At 35.9% G+C, this 16,004-nt stretch overlaps 1 protein-coding gene across 1 annotated transcript in view; it reads right to left on the bottom strand.

Annotated features, from left to right (window-relative positions):
- Positions 1 to 16,004, bottom strand: part of NUP205 (nucleoporin 205) — an 82,630-nt gene that overhangs the window by 41,600 nt on the left and 25,026 nt on the right. Inside the window, exons 13-23 of the mRNA XM_061198768.1 lie at positions 14,697 to 14,879; positions 13,527 to 13,577; positions 12,796 to 13,005; positions 9,600 to 9,699; positions 9,017 to 9,154; positions 7,685 to 7,874; positions 6,574 to 6,694; positions 4,732 to 4,813; positions 4,251 to 4,415; positions 3,793 to 3,917; positions 756 to 870 (exon numbers count right to left, since the gene is read on the bottom strand). Of these exons, the coding sequence (XP_061054751.1) occupies positions 756 to 870; positions 3,793 to 3,917; positions 4,251 to 4,415; positions 4,732 to 4,813; positions 6,574 to 6,694; positions 7,685 to 7,874; positions 9,017 to 9,154; positions 9,600 to 9,699; positions 12,796 to 13,005; positions 13,527 to 13,577; positions 14,697 to 14,879 (1,480 nt within the window). The remainder of the gene's footprint in view (positions 1 to 755; positions 871 to 3,792; positions 3,918 to 4,250; positions 4,416 to 4,731; positions 4,814 to 6,573; positions 6,695 to 7,684; positions 7,875 to 9,016; positions 9,155 to 9,599; positions 9,700 to 12,795; positions 13,006 to 13,526; positions 13,578 to 14,696; positions 14,880 to 16,004) is intronic.

Here is a 16,004-nt window from a genome sequence, read left to right as displayed (position 1 = left end):
ATTACGAAAATGAAGTGAAAATTTTCTGCCACTAGGTAATTCCCAACAGTCTCTCACACCACACTCTAAAAAGTAAACAGAAGCTGATAATTACTAGTAATGGAAATTTATTATGAAATTTGTGAGCCTAGATTTCCTAAAACATAAAGATGATGCAAAATAAACTTTAAAAAAACTCAATAAAACCACTACTGTCTGGATATAATATGAACTCAGAAAACTTATAACTTGATCAAAAAGAAAATTATATAAAATAGAATCCTATAAAACATAGGTAGCCTGGGATAACTGTGTTGATCAGGCCAATAAACTAAAGTTATAAATAGTTTCCATCGTAATTAGTTTTCTATTTTTCATTTCAAGACCTGAATTGGTTTCAATATATACACAAGAAACAAAAGTAAAACAGATTTTTATGAAACAATTTCACTCAAAAAATCTAAATTTCCAAAACCTTCTTATATAAATATTTTCTTATCCCTTCAACACAATTTTAAAATTTTATTTGCTAGTAAAAGGATCAAATTCTATCCTTAACAGGCTATTTTAAAATAATTTTATGCTGGCAGTTAAAACATCAGGTTTCTCAAGCACAAATTACAAAAGCAACCCAAAGGAACACAGAAGCAAAGTAATAAAATGAGAACAGAATTCCACAAATTCTAAAACTGCTACCCCCAACTGTTATGAAATTAAAATCACTCAACACATATTTTACAGATTTGTTTTAATAATAAGGGAAAATAATGTCCTACCTTTGTTAGAAAATGGTAAATGTTGCAACTGAGAAAATAAGAAGTCCTGGCTGGTTCTCAAGTATCTCATAGTAGGACCAGATGTATCAGAGCATGCACATAACTGATATATCACCTAAAGAATTACAGTAAAATAAGAAAACTCCCAAATCAGCTTTTTATATTATACATTTTAAGATAAAAGGCGAACTTAAATCTACTAAGTGGAAACTAAGACCCATTAGCAACTAAAGTAAAATGGATAAACACATGTACATATAAAATAAAAGCTCAGAGTTACAAGCAGTTCTTGTCACACTAACTCAAAATATACTGGAATACAATTGGAGAATGCTGACAACAGTATTATAGGATTAATCTTGAAATCACCCTAAATATATTAATATTGAGTTGGCCAAAAAGTTTGTTCGGGTTTTTCCGTAAGATGTTATGAAAAACCCAAACGACATTTTTGGCCAACTCCAATATATATACATGTAGTTAATTAACAAGTTTTAGTATTTTAACTATTATTAGTAGCAAATTACTCAGAAGTAACTTCTAAAAACCAAGGTTATGTATTAATCAGTTGATAAAAATGTTGGGATCAGAGAATCCCTTGCAGGTATCTAACCCTATGTATTCCCAAAGAGCAATGGTTCAGTATTCACCAATTCAGTGTCCGCTGTGACTATACAACTAGTAATGACAACGGACTGTAAATTCAATTTGTGTCTAGAAATACAGTTTTAAGAAAAATATAAAATAACAAAAGGTAACTAAAGATGTTGAGTAAAGCAGAGTAAAAAGACTAGAAACAACCTAAGTGTAATTTATATTGTAGCAGCATAGAAAGTTTATGGGGGGGGGGACACAAAACTGTATGTCTACTAAACATATCTAAATAAATAACATGTATACCCAAGGAAAAGATAAGAAGGGAACACAAGGTAAAGCCTAAGTACTTGCAGATGTATGCTTGTCTTTCAAACAGCTTTGATATTGTTTTTGACACTCTATAAATACTGAACTTCTCAAAACAAAACCAAGTTATTCATATTAGATGGTAAGGTAAGAAGATTCAAGAACAGATGCTCAAATATGCTCAGATATGGGAGAAGTAATACTATTAGAGGGAGAAGGACACAATAGTGAGTTCCAAAAGCATGACAAGCCACTTTACAAGGGTTTGCGTGATACACTTCCTATTTCCCAAGACCAGGTAGGAAAAATCTCCATCGTTAAAGTGAAGAGAGCAAAAGCACAAGATTCAGTGTCAACTCTTCAACCAGAAGACCTCATACTGCTGTATGATGAAAGTATCAATAAGGCCCAAATTATTTCCCTTCCATATGATCAAATTTATTTTTAAACTAACAAGCTCTTCTTAGAGGTTTAATTTTTTCCTGAAGCATAGTGAAGTATAAACCTAGAGGGTGGAACTTCCCTGGTGGCGCCATGGTTAAGAATCTGCCTGCCAAAGCTGGGGACACAGGTTCATCCCCTGGTCCGGGAAGATCCACGGAGCAACTAAGCCCGTGCGCCACAACTGCTGAGCCTGCGCTCTAGAGCCCGCGAGCCACAACTACTGAAGCCCGCGCGCCTAGAGCCCGTGCTCCGCAACAAGAGAAGCCACCGCAATGAGAAGCCCGCGCACCGCAAGAAAGAGTAACTCCCGCTCGCCGCAACGAAGAGCCAACACAACCTAAATAAATAAATAAACAAGCAAACAAACAAATAAACCTAGAGGTAAAGGAAGCCTCTTTCATTAAAAATGGAGCAGTGCTTCTTGTTAAAATGCAGATTCTGACTCAGCAGGTCTGGAGTGGGGCCTGAGATTCTGTGCTAACAAGCTCCCAAGAGGTGATGCTGATGATGCTGGTCCACATTTTGAGTAGCAAAGTCATAGAGCACGTGTAATAAACTGGCGGACTGCTGGTTTAGACATGTTTTGTTTGGCCAGTACAGTGTTTCGAAAAGCAGAGGTTCTGGCAAACCAGGGCCTGCATCCCAACAGGGTAAAAATGAGCAGGGGCTGAGTAGCAGGGCATGTGCTCTCCAGTCTGCCAGATTCTCCTCTCCCTCCCCTCCCCATCTATTTGTCTTAAATCTGGTTTCATTCACTTACTTCACCTGCCTAACTCCTTTAGCCCAGATGATTAACCTTATCAATTGCTTCTACCTAAATATGTCAAAATCTGTAACACTGTGCTAAAATATACATCAAGTTTGTTCCCAAATTAAGGGATTCACAGGAAGACCTAACTGTAGTACTTAGAAGTGAAGGGTTGTTTGGATAGCTAGAGGATAGAGGAAAACAGTAAAGAATTACAATAAGAAAAACAGGAAAATAACAAAGAAAAATCTCCATGTTACTAGAAGTTAATGACGCATTTCTTATCATGAAAATGAGAATCAGGGTGTCACTTAAATTGAGAAATTAGTCGTATCTTATAAAGCCTAGTTATTAAAATACTTATAAAATGAATAAAACAAGAAATAAACAAAAGAATAAAACAAGTAAGACAACAGTTCTCATTACAGTTTAAACTTACATTAATTTCACTGTCTACCACCTTACATATAGCTATAGGGCTGCATAATTTACATGGTTCTTAAAAAGTACTTTCACTTACATTCTTGCATTCTCATGTAAGTCTCGCAACAGCCCATTTCACAGATTTAAAAACTCAGAGAAGTTTCATGGCATGCCCAAGGTGACGTAGCTAGTTAAGGGGCAGAGATAGGAACCAGAGGTCTTCTGACTCAGATCTACTACTCTCGTCACCAAAAAGAAACAACTTGAAACACAGCATCCTTGAAAAGTTCCCACATTATCTGGTCTAAATGCATCCAACTTCCCTTATTTTTCAAATGATCAACATATAGGATCATGTAGATCTACAGGATTTTTATCCATAAATGAAAGACTGGTCAAACTGCTAAATGAAACTCATTTCAATTCAGTCATACTGTTATACTTTCATATCTGCGATGGAATCAAGCATCTAATTAAGCTTCTTCTCCTAAGTGCTACAAAGTGCAGCCCTCTGTATACCTGGTAACACAGCTCAGCGAGTTGAGGAGATTCTCTCACTGCCACCGGGCCTGTTCTCCCTTCAGTTCCCTTCTCCAAGATGTTTAAGATGGCATGAAGGCAGGTCCGAGGGCAACCTAACACTCCTGCATAAAACCAAAAGGAAATTCAGCTTCTCTTTTCAAATTTCTGCATTAAAAACCTTAAAATACCTTTATAAAACTTAAATTCCACACACATATACCCTACCATAAACATCCTTTCAAATACTGATACAGAAAATTTATTAAATACTAACTTTTCAAGGCTTAGCTTGTCCACACTTGATCTAAGTCCTAAAGATTGGCCCATCACATTACCTTTCATACATTATTTATTTCTTTCAGTGAATTATCCCATGAGCCTGGAATTCAATAAATGACCATTTAGCAACATAAATATGAAAAGAAATAAATGCCTATGTGTCTTAATGGCTATACCTGGGTCTTGTAGGTTTGTGGTACTGACAGGTTTCTTCAATTCAAAGCCCAATAGGTAGAGAGCAAGATTTGGCGGATTGCGTTCCAGAGAGGTGATGAGAAGATTCAAGATGTGGATTCTTGTTTCATGATGGATTCCAGCTAATTTCTTTTCAAGTTCTGATCCTTAATGTGGAAATCACAAAACAATAAAAAGTTAACATAAATCAAATGGAAAAATATAAAACTTGTATCCCAAACCTCCACGTTTTCTTTAGTTTTAGTTTACTTGATTAGCCATTACATTAAGTTCAGATTTAAGAGGTTTCCTTGATTAGCCATTACATTAAGTTCAGATTTAAGAGGTTTCCCAAAAGCCTTATATACTTTTATGCTAGCAAATTCTCAAATTTCTCTTACATCACCACTAGACATTCAACAGTTTTCTTTATAGTAAGCATTTGCATAAAATAAAAAATATACATGTTAATCTAAGACATACCCTCTTCTAGACGTACAAATTCTTCTGTATCTTCACTATCCAAACACTCCACAAATCCAGCCATCAGCTTCTGACTTACACTCTGAAGTCATATAAAGATTTTAAAATGACTAAATATTAGAGAAACTATGATAAATATGATATATATTTATAAACATTTTTCTATAAAGAAAAAAGGCAAATCTGCTCCAAGGAAAGTATTTAGGTTTTAGTTACATTTTTAATTAATATAAAACTGAGTGCCTTAACTGAGTGCCATTTAGCTTGCTACAGAAATAAACAAAAACTTTTAAAGTTTATTGGTTTTAAAACTTGCTTCACTAATTTTCTTTCCCAAAGAATCAAACTAGTTTTTTTTAAAAATAACATTAAATTGCTATTTCATAACTTCTTCATTATATACTCAATGTTATCAGATTTAACTAAAATATAAAATAAAATTCTCATCTTCTCTCTTTAGAAATGTACACGTACACCAGTTTTACATTTCTGGGCTGAGAGACTAGATACTACTTTACCTTCTTTAAGAACTCTAGTAGGATGCTAGGGGGACTTCCCTGGTGGTCCAGTGGTAAAGAATCCGTCTTCCAATGCAGGGGGGTTTGTTCCCTGGTCGGGGAACTAAGATCCCACATGCCGCAGGGAAACTAAGCCCACGCGCCTCAACTAGAGAGCCTGCATGCCGCAGACTACAGAGCCCACACGCTCTGGAGCCCGTGCACCACAACTAGAGAGAGAAAACCTGCAAGCCACAACTAGAGAGAAGCCAGCGTGCCGAAACAAAGAGCCCGCGCAACACAACTAAGACCCAACGCAGCCAAAAAAAATAAAAATAAATAGATACACTTAAAAAAATAAATAAATAAAAAACAAGAACTCTAGCAGGATGCTAAAATTGGTAATAACAATTCATACTCAAATGAATGCCAGCAAACTGAAAATCTTCATTCAACATCCCCTAATTAATTATGTGGTTTCATGAACTTCATCCAAAAACCAGATTAGACATCTGTATTTTACTATAAATAATGGTTCTCAACCTGGGCAGTACTGCCACTCCAGAAGGCACTTAGAAATATGTGGGGGCATTGTGAGTCATCACAACTAGAGATTACTACTGACAGACAGTGGCAGGGGACCAGGGATGCTAAGAGTCCTGCAATTTGAGGGACAGTTACACATAAAATGAAGATCTGTCCCACCCAGAATGCCAGAAGAGTCCCTGTTTCAAAACATGGAAAGACAATAATATTCTTCAACTAGCAAGAGCAGTGATTACCAGCATAAAATACAAAAGGACAAATGTCTATAAAGAGAAAGAAAAATAGCAGATTCCCCAATTATAGCTATTCAGTGAATAGAAAGAGAACTATTATAAATTGGACTAAAAGAGGAAAACATCTAAAAACATTCTCCAGTGTATCAAATGAAGTGACACAAATGTGGGTCACCAAAAAGCCATAGAAGTAGACAACTCACAACAGTGAAATCAGAATTGCAGAGGCTCACTCACCACAGAGGCAACTGAGGAAGGGTGAAACAAAGGATGCAAAAAACAAACAAGTTGCACTTACAAACCTAATAATCACTTTAATGTGCCTGGAGTAGCAACAGTCTCATTAGGCCATACAGTCACATACCATAATATACAGTATAATCACATACTATAGTATATGTAGTATCACTGGGAATGGTATTATCATCAAACACAAATCACAGCCCAGCACATGGGTAGGCTTTCATCCATAATATACAAATATACTTACTCTCAGAATTTTTCCACATACAAGAATAAGATGTACTCAGGAAACACCAAAAAATAACAACAACAAAATCAGTTACCTGGTCATGTGTGAAATCTCCAACCAATTTTATCTGAATATTGGAATTGCAAGAGATACAGCAGAGGATCTTGGCACTTTCAAAAGCCAATTCTGGATTAGTATTGCCATGATATAGGTATCTTTAAAACAAGAGAACATTTGAGGAACTATGTGATGAAATTTTTGCTTCTTACTATTCTCAATACAGAACATTTAGAATCAGGGCTTCCCCTACCCATACAGCACTTTTGGGTAAATTAGACAAACGTTTCCCCTTCTAACTAGATGTAACCTGTTAACGGGTTGAATCATGTTTTCCCAAAATTCATATGTTGATAGCCAAACCCCGAATGACCTTATCTGGAAATAGAGTCTTTGAAGATATAATTAGCCAAGCTAAGATGAGGTCATCAAGGAGAACCCTAATCCAATGACTGATATCCTTATAAAAAAAGGGAAATGTGGACACAGACACACACACAGGGAGAATGCCGCGTAAAGGTGAAGGCAGAGATTGGGAGATGCTTCCACAAGTCATGGAACACCAAGCACTGCCAGCAAACCACCAGAAGTTCAGATTATACAATGAAAAGTTTGCTCCCCTGCCCTATCCTCCAAACATCCAATTTCCCAAGAGGAGACAAACAATATTAAGATTATGTCATTTTGTACTTAGAAATTTTTAGGACATAGAGTAAGTTAGAAAGGGACTTCCCTGGTGACGCAGTGGTTAAGACTCCGTGCTCCCAATGCAGGGGCCCTGGGTTCGATCCCTGGTCAAGGAACTAGATCCCACATGCATGCTGCAACTAAGACTTTGCATGCCACAACTAAGGAGCCCACGAGCTGCAACTAAGGAGCATGCCTGCTGCAACTAAGACCCAGTGAACCAAATAAATAAATAATTTTTTTTTAAATGCACTTAAAAAAAAAAAGAGTAAGTTAAAAAGAAGAAAAAGAAATTATAAGGTTCAGAGTAATTAAAATCAGAGAAGCAAAAGAAGATAATAATAAAATGAGACAAAAAAAAATTTTAAGTGACGCATTAGGGATCTGACCAGATTTGGAAATCAAAGCTAGAATGCCATCTCATTCATTTCATCATTTCTCTACCTACAAATGGAACTTACCTGGCAATGTTCACCACATTATCAGCCTTCTTAGTTCTGGGATTGATTCCCTGCAATAGCTGTTCTAAAGGACAGACTATTAGAGCCAGCTGACTCTCTCTTAGGAGATCCATAAAGAGGTTTTCCTTTTGCAGAGTAAGATTGAGAAGTGCAAGGCAATGTTGCACTGCTTTCTCCAGGTGTTTCTTCCCTACAGAGCAAAATCAAAGTTAGAAAGTTCTACATGAATCTTAGAAACTCATAATCAATTCTCGGGAAAACAAGATAAAGGACAAGTTCCAGATTCAAAAAGACCTCAAGTTTTCAAACCTTCAGCAGTAACTTCACAAAACTCCTCACCCAGACAAGTCATGGTAACTTTTGTGACTCAAGATTACTTTAATGCAATGGCTTCTCAGTAATTTTTCCTGTATCCTTTCCCTGATTATTTAGAGCAATGGTTCTCGGATGGGAGTGAGCTTGGCCCCAGAGGACATATAGCAATATCTGGAGACACTTTAGGTTGTCACAACAAGGGATGTGCTGCAGGCATCTAGTGGGTAGAGGACAAGACAGCCTCTACATTAAAGAATTACTCTGCCAAAGGTGCCAATGGTCAAGAAACTGATTTAAAATAATACATAACCATTGTGGAAAATCTGGAAAATAAAGAAGCAGAAAATATAAACAAGAGTCACCTATAATCCCACCATTCAAATTTAAAATACATGTGCTCTAGAGCCAAACTGCCTAAGTTCAAATCACAGCCCTGACCTTGGAGAAAGATGTGAAACCTCTTTATGCATCAATTTCCTTATTCATACATGGAAATAATATCATCTACCACATAGGGCTTTTGTACAGGTTAAATGTATTAATACATGTAACGTGCTTTTAAAATTGCCAAATGCATAGTAAGCACTCAATAAATGATAATAACTAGTAGTAATAGTAAATGAAATTTATTGAACACTATGTACCACACTCTATAGTAAGGGCTTTTACAAATACTGTGAAGAAAACAAAACAAAACAAAGATTAAAATTGAATTAAATTAATTAAATTAAAAAATTTAAAGTTAGACATGTTAAAGATGTTAAAGTGATGAGATAATTATGATTACCTACCAAAGATCCTGCAACAAGACAGTTATAATGAGAGTCTCTGTACTTTAGTCTGCTTTCACTTTTAATATACTTTCATTGTATGACTCACTAAAACAACACTGTAGATACAGAGAGAGAATCTTACAGTGAAAAGGAAGTTCAGAGGTCATCTACTTCAAACCTTCAGTTTACAAAAGACAAAACCAGCAAAACTGTTTTCAATATATGAAGACATTCAGGCACATACCAGGGAAAGGAGCATAGGTATCAAGCTGCTTAACGCCTTCCTCCAGTAAACTAAGAGCAAGCTCCAACATTGGTGACTCATTCAGAAGATGATACATCAGACTAAATCCTGGTGGCTTATAGGCTATGATTTCTTCTCCTAAATAGAACATAACATAGTGCAAAAGATGGTGAATTAGTATTTTTGTCACACCCTTGATTTCTATGAAATATGTGAGACTTGTAAATTAAATGGTATCTAAACAGATGAAGGCAAGTTTCAATTTAGATACAGTGACACCAACTATATACAGTGGTAATTTCCAAAAGAGCTGATCTGCACATAGCAATTAGTTCACATGTTACATGTTAACTCACTAAAGAATCTGTAAGGCAATGTTCTTACTCCTCCATTCAGTGAAATTTTACTTTATTTTATCTTGCTCAGAACAATCAAAATGACTTAAACAATGCACCAAAAAACATAAAATTATAATTTAACTTATAACCAGAAACAATTTATAGCTTATGTATAATAATTTATAAATTATAAATAGGTTTATAAATAGCTGACACCTTGTTTGAAAGTGACAGAATTAAATTACCTTGTAGTTCCACAAACTGGTCTACAAAATCTTCAAGTTGAGGTTCATAATCTCTGAGCAATTTATAAAACACCGCCAAAACAACCTCAGCGACTTCCCACTACAGAAAAACATAAATATTTCAATAACAGTAAGAGTTCAAGGTGATAACCTTGCTAAGTTTTTCATTCCTCCCACTTTTCTCTAGAAAATGAGTGAAGTCCCCTTTCTACTTTATTTATGCTAAGCAACATAGAAATCCCAGTTCATTTTGCTTTGTTTTGCTAAAGGACAATGGATTGGCTAATTTTTCAAGGTAAAACATTTGTAAAAGCATTAGTCTAAAAGAAACATTTCTATAGCAGATATTTGGGCTTTGTTAATAAATCTAAAGCACTCAGTATCTAGCCATAGTCAATTTATAATTAAACAACACCAGATTTGAACACCTCTCCAAAGTGTCAAATATTTCAGTTTCTCTAAGAATCTCAGGTAGACAGGATCGGAGAAATCATCTCATTTAATCAACACTTATTTTGCAGGTGAAGCAAGTGAAGCTCAGAGCAGTGAATGATATCCCCAAGACCATAAAGCTTGGAAGCAAACGTGCTAGAAGTCCAGCCCTGCACTTCTAATTCCCAGACCAGTGTTCATGGCTCTAGCCAAAGTTAAGAATCAAAAAAAAAAAAAAAAAAGTTAAGAATCACTGGTAGGCTTCCCCCAAATGACCTCATTATCACTTCTTTAAAATGTTTTTAAAAGCTACGTAACAACAAGGAAAAATATTTATGCCAAAGGGAAAATATATATAACTGTACAGACAATAAAATTAAACTGTTTAAAAAATCCACTACATAGAATTTTAATAAGGCTGAGTTTGGTAACTGTACATGGTGGTTTTTAAAATATTACTTTAGTCATTATTTCCACTATACATTATTTTATCACGGCTGATTTTGAGAATTGGGACAATCATTTTTTAATTATTTTTAAAAAATTATTTACTTTTCTCTATTTTCCAAATTTTTCAAAATAATCTGTTTAAATAAAAAATGCTTATCACCACATAATAATGGATTTTAGGATTAATAAATATACACACTGCTTCTAACACTCTGTTTATAGTTATTTATCTCAATCCAAAGCACTGTTTTTGAGAAGCTAGTGTTCTAAAATACAAACATGTAAGTTAAACCTTAAGAAGACTTCCTAGTGAAATAAATTCACAAAATTGAGGGAAAATTTCTTAGGGTAATATGTGGGGAAATAAATGGTAGCTGGGAAGAGCAGCAGTGCTAGAAACATAGAAATGCATGGGTGAAAAATAATAAACACGGAAAGAAAGCTGCTGACTAAAGCTCTAAACCCTTAGGTCATAATGACCTTTTTAAGAAAAGGCAAATAAGATACTTAAAAGAAATGCCAAAAAGTATCAGAACATTTTGTTGAAGAGATTGCAATGATCAGCATCCATTATCCATCTGAAATGACTTTTATTAATGAGGCATGGCTGCTGTTATAGTTTTCATCCAATAAGGAAACATATGTTAATAAGGTAATTCTGGGCTTCCCTGGTGGCGCAGTGGTTGAGAATCTGCCTGCCAATGCAGGGGACACGGGTTCGAGCCCTGGTCTGGGAAGATCCCACGTGCCGCGGAGCAACTGGGCCCGTGAGCCACAACTACTGAGCCTGCGCGTCTGGAGCCTGTGCTCCGCAACAAGAGAGGCCGCAGTGGTGAGAGGCCCACGCACCGTGATGAAGAGTGGCCCCCGCTTGCCGCAACTAGAGAAAGCCCTCGCACAGAAACGAAGACCCAACACAGCCAAAAATAAATAATAAATAAATTAATTAAAAAAAAAAATAGAATCTAGGCAATAAAATAAAGTCTAACCTTTAAAAAAAATAAAAATAAAAATAAGGTAATTCTAGGGCTTCAATAAAATGTATACCCCTCTCAGTGTTTATTTCTACCACATGAGAAGCAAAACTTCTAAAGCAACTGACAGAAAATAAACTTCAGTTATTTGGGACTAAATATTAGAAACAAACTATGTCCAATGATACGGCAATGAAAAATAAACTATGCTAGATACAAGTAATGATTATGCAGTCATTAAAAAGACTGTTTTCAAAGAATCTTTAATAGCATGAAAAAAATCCTCATAATACTATGTTTAGTGGCCAAAAAGGGATACAAGCTAATGCAGCTCATTATCTCAGTTTAAGTAGATATGCATAAGAAAAAGAATAATAGTTAACCTTCCCTTGGCAACAGGATTATGGGTGATATAATTTCTTCATATATTTTTCTATATTTTCCTAATTTCCCAAATTAGCATGAACTATATTATTTTATAATCATTAATACAACAAATAAACCCAACAGGTTCAAAAACAGCAAACTATAAAAATAAAGCAGAAATGTCCCTACAAGATATATCCAAGGGTAGTCTGTGAACCAATAAACAGTATTATAGACTAAAGTGAATTACATCAGAACCTGGAAGGGTTTCTTACATAGCTTAGTGGTTATGAGCTTGGATCTGGAATCAGAGTCCTAGGTTCAAATGCTGGTCCTGGACCTTAAGCAAGTTCCTTAATTTTGCTAAGCCTCCATCTGTAAAATGGGAATATTAATAGTACCTGCCTCGCAGTAATATTAGAATTACATAAGCTGATATATACATTTAGCTCAGTTGTGAGTGTATTGCAACCAGAGCAAATATGTACATAAATGTCAGTGCTCCCTCAGCCGCTATCCACAGCAAACATACCTAATGAATCACAATATGCCTTCCCACTAAACCAGACTCCACAACCCAGAAGTGCTACTAATCATTAGAAATTAGTGTGCAAGTTTAAACTTATTTCAATCCCTAACCAAAATCATCCCAATAAAGGATAGTGTTTCCAACTGCCAAAGGTGTAACACTTTTGGTTCAATTTTGGTCAAAATTTGTTCAATTAAGGATCTAAATGACTATGACTTCATATCAATTAAATTACTGATCACTAAAAAGTCACTGCTTTGGTTTTAATGCCTTAATTTATTTTTTAATGCATATAAACCAATCACACCATGGATATGTCAGTGTAAGACTATGAATTTTACTGACTTTCAAAAGCTAAAATGAGCTTATAGCATCTTGTACCTCTAATAAAAGAAAAAGCAGCAATAAATGAGTAAGGAGACAAAAGTTTTTCTCTGAACATAACCTTTTCCGCTGCTCTCCGGTAAGCTCTTGTACGGAATCGGAGAAACACAGAATCTCTAAGGAACTGCAAATAAGGGTCAAAGCCGGGAGGCCGCAGTCCAGCGCCCAAATTAGAAGGAAAGGAGCTCTCCACCAGGGTACTAATTAGCTGGCAAAAGGCACGAGTTAATGGGTATTCTTCACATCGGGATTCTATCTCATTTAGTTCCACCTTCCAAAGAAAAATAAAGGAAATTCGGTAACATAAAACCATCAGCTATAAAGTGCAAAGCATTTTTCAGACATTAACTCATTAATATCGGTATAATATCACACCCAAAGACCCACACAGATATTATCATTTTTTATTTAGAGGTAAAGACACAAAAGTTAAAAATGGAAACCTTAAATGTTTCTTTAAAAAAGAGGAAGGGGGCATAGAGAGAAGAAAAGAGACTAAAACAAGTAAATTCTCACTTTAGGGTTGACCCAAGTAGCCTAATTAAATTGAGTTCAAACCAAACTTTCAGTTTGGATGGCTGCCATCTAACATGCCTTTCCAACTCTGAAACCAAAAGTATTTTGATTTCTTTCATAAAAAGTTTCATCTCCATTTCAACACAAAAAACCCTCAAATGAAAATACATTAAAATTGAAAATTACAGAAACCTAATAGGGTAAGAATATTTCTCCTTAGTCTTTTTATCATGTGAATGTATGAATATAGCATTTAAACTAAAAGGAAAGCTTTACCTCAATACCAATAGCTTGCCTCTGGCTTGGAACTCTTACGGTTTGCAGTATCTTAAAATAATAAGAATTAGATGTTAGGAGCACTCATTTATCAATGAAAAGAAGCAGCTTTGCAATAATAGTCATATACAACACCCACCACATCCTACATCTTACAATGTCGATCAGAAATGACAACTGAGAAGTCTCTGATGAACTTTCATTAGCAATTACGTCCAGGTTCAGGGAGAACTTCCAATTACCTGGGATTCAGAAAACTGGTAATTTCTAAGTGCACACAAGATGTGTTTTCAGCAATTTTCCTCTCAGATATTCCAGGAATGAACCTTAAAAGGATTTATGAGATGAAATCTCACCCAAACACACTTCATCTTAGGTATAAAGAAGCACTTAGGACAATGGTAAGTACTGACACGCTCATGAATGAAAAAATGAAGTATCAACACTAAACTAAAAGTGGCCAAGCCTCCAGCACACACCAACTCCCTTAATTTTTGTTTTTATAAAGTATCATTAACATCTTCAGGACACGTATGTCACAAAACAACTAGAATACTGCTTCAAAACAGTAGCTTTACCAATGTGTCAGAATCATAGGCTCCCTTATGTGGTATTATTTCTAAGACAAACATATATTCCTCCTAACCATTTTACTAGAAAAATCTCTATAGGACACATTCTTATTTTCCTTTTTTTACTTTACCACATATAGAATAACTCTATCTTGACATAAAAATTCCAATAGGGCTTATAACTAAAGAAATAAGAGTTGATAGAGACACTTCACTCGTCTGCTGTAAGACAGGAAGGGCACAGAAGGAAGCAGCAAAAAAAATAGGCATCTCCCACATTTAATGAGTACAGATGACTTCTGAAGGCTTACATCAGCCTAGTATCAAAGACAGAGTTGAGGAATTTATTAATCTTACAAACACTGAAAAACAAAGAGAAGAACCAGTCTCCAGTAACCCAGTGAAGCTGTCAGCTGATCCAAGAGAAAAACCCAAGCCTGTTAGTTTCTGATGCTATGCTTAGTACCAAAATCATAACTTTCTATCTGTGAAGTTCGTGGTATACTATACGTTTCAGTTGGATGCACTTGCTTGTACAATATTATCAAATCTCACTTCCAAACTGTAATAATGTAAATAAGAGAGCTCATAATACTACCTGAGTGTATTCCAATGACTGCCAGAGAGAAGCAGCAATTTCAGGAGATTTTCCAAACGCTGCAAGTGTCTTCAATAGTTCGGCCTTTAATACAGGAGGGATACTGCATTGCAGGAGTCCCAGAATCACCACCACGGGGGTCCACTGAGGATGTTCACAGAGTGCCAAACGAGCATTTTCACTCTGAGTATTGAATACAAAAAGAACAAGAGAGACTTTCCATTTTCAAAAGCTAAGAAAAATGACCAGTAATCATCTAAATTGCTAACACTTACACTGAGTATTCATAGGCTTAATACACACTAAAACAAAGATAAGCCTACGGCAAATGCTTGAACTCTACCAGTAGATCAAATCAGATCACTAGCTCAGTGTAAAAAATGGAGAAAAGATAGCCTTTGTAGAATTACTTTGACAGCTCTAAGAATGGAAAATAATACATACAAACAGAGAAAGTCTTCCAGGGTCACATAAATCTTACATAGGCATTTTACATCTTTTCTGGAACTATGTTAGATATGAATGAATATAATACCTTGTCCTTTTCTGAGAAAAAAATGGAAATACACACACACGCACACACGCACATGCACACACACACTCCCACACACACGGTATCAAGTATCACTCCATTTTAATTCAACAAGAAATAATTAACAGGGCTTCCCTGGTGGCGCAGTGGTTGAGAATCCGCCTGCTAATGCAGGGGACACGGGTTCGAGCCCTGGTCTGGGAAGATCCCACATGCCGCGGAGCAACTGGGCCCATGAGCCACAATTACTGAGCCTGCGCGTCTGGAGCCTGTGCTCCGCAACAAGAGAGGCCACGATAGTGAGAGGCCCGAGCACCGCGATGAAGAGTGGCTGCCGCTCGCCGCAACCAGAGAAAGCCCTCGCACAGAAACGAAGATCCAATGCAGCCAAAAATAAATAAATAAATAAATAAATAAATAATTACAAACTTTATGTTTCGACCTTTAATACTATTTAGCATTACTGGAAAAACCAGTAAGTTAGAAGACACTCTTCCTATCCTTCGGAGAGAATGTCAGACTAAGGAACTTAGCTTTGCTCTAGTGAACAAAAGAAACAACTAGAAGAGCAAATGGGACCTAATTAAACTTAAAAGCTTTTGCACAGTAAAGGAAACCCTCGACAAAACGAAGACTACCTACTGAATGGGAGAAAATATTTGTAAATGATATGACCAATAAGGGGTTAATATCCAAAATATATAAACAGCTCACACAACTCAACATCACAAAAACAAACAACACGACTAAAAATGGGCAGAAGTCCTGAAAAGACA

The sequence above is a fragment of the Eubalaena glacialis genome, chromosome 8 (assembly GCF_028564815.1).
Source record: "Eubalaena glacialis isolate mEubGla1 chromosome 8, mEubGla1.1.hap2.+ XY, whole genome shotgun sequence".
NCBI lineage: Eukaryota > Metazoa > Chordata > Mammalia > Artiodactyla > Balaenidae > Eubalaena > Eubalaena glacialis.
This window is presented reverse-complemented; position numbering and strand designations above follow the sequence as displayed.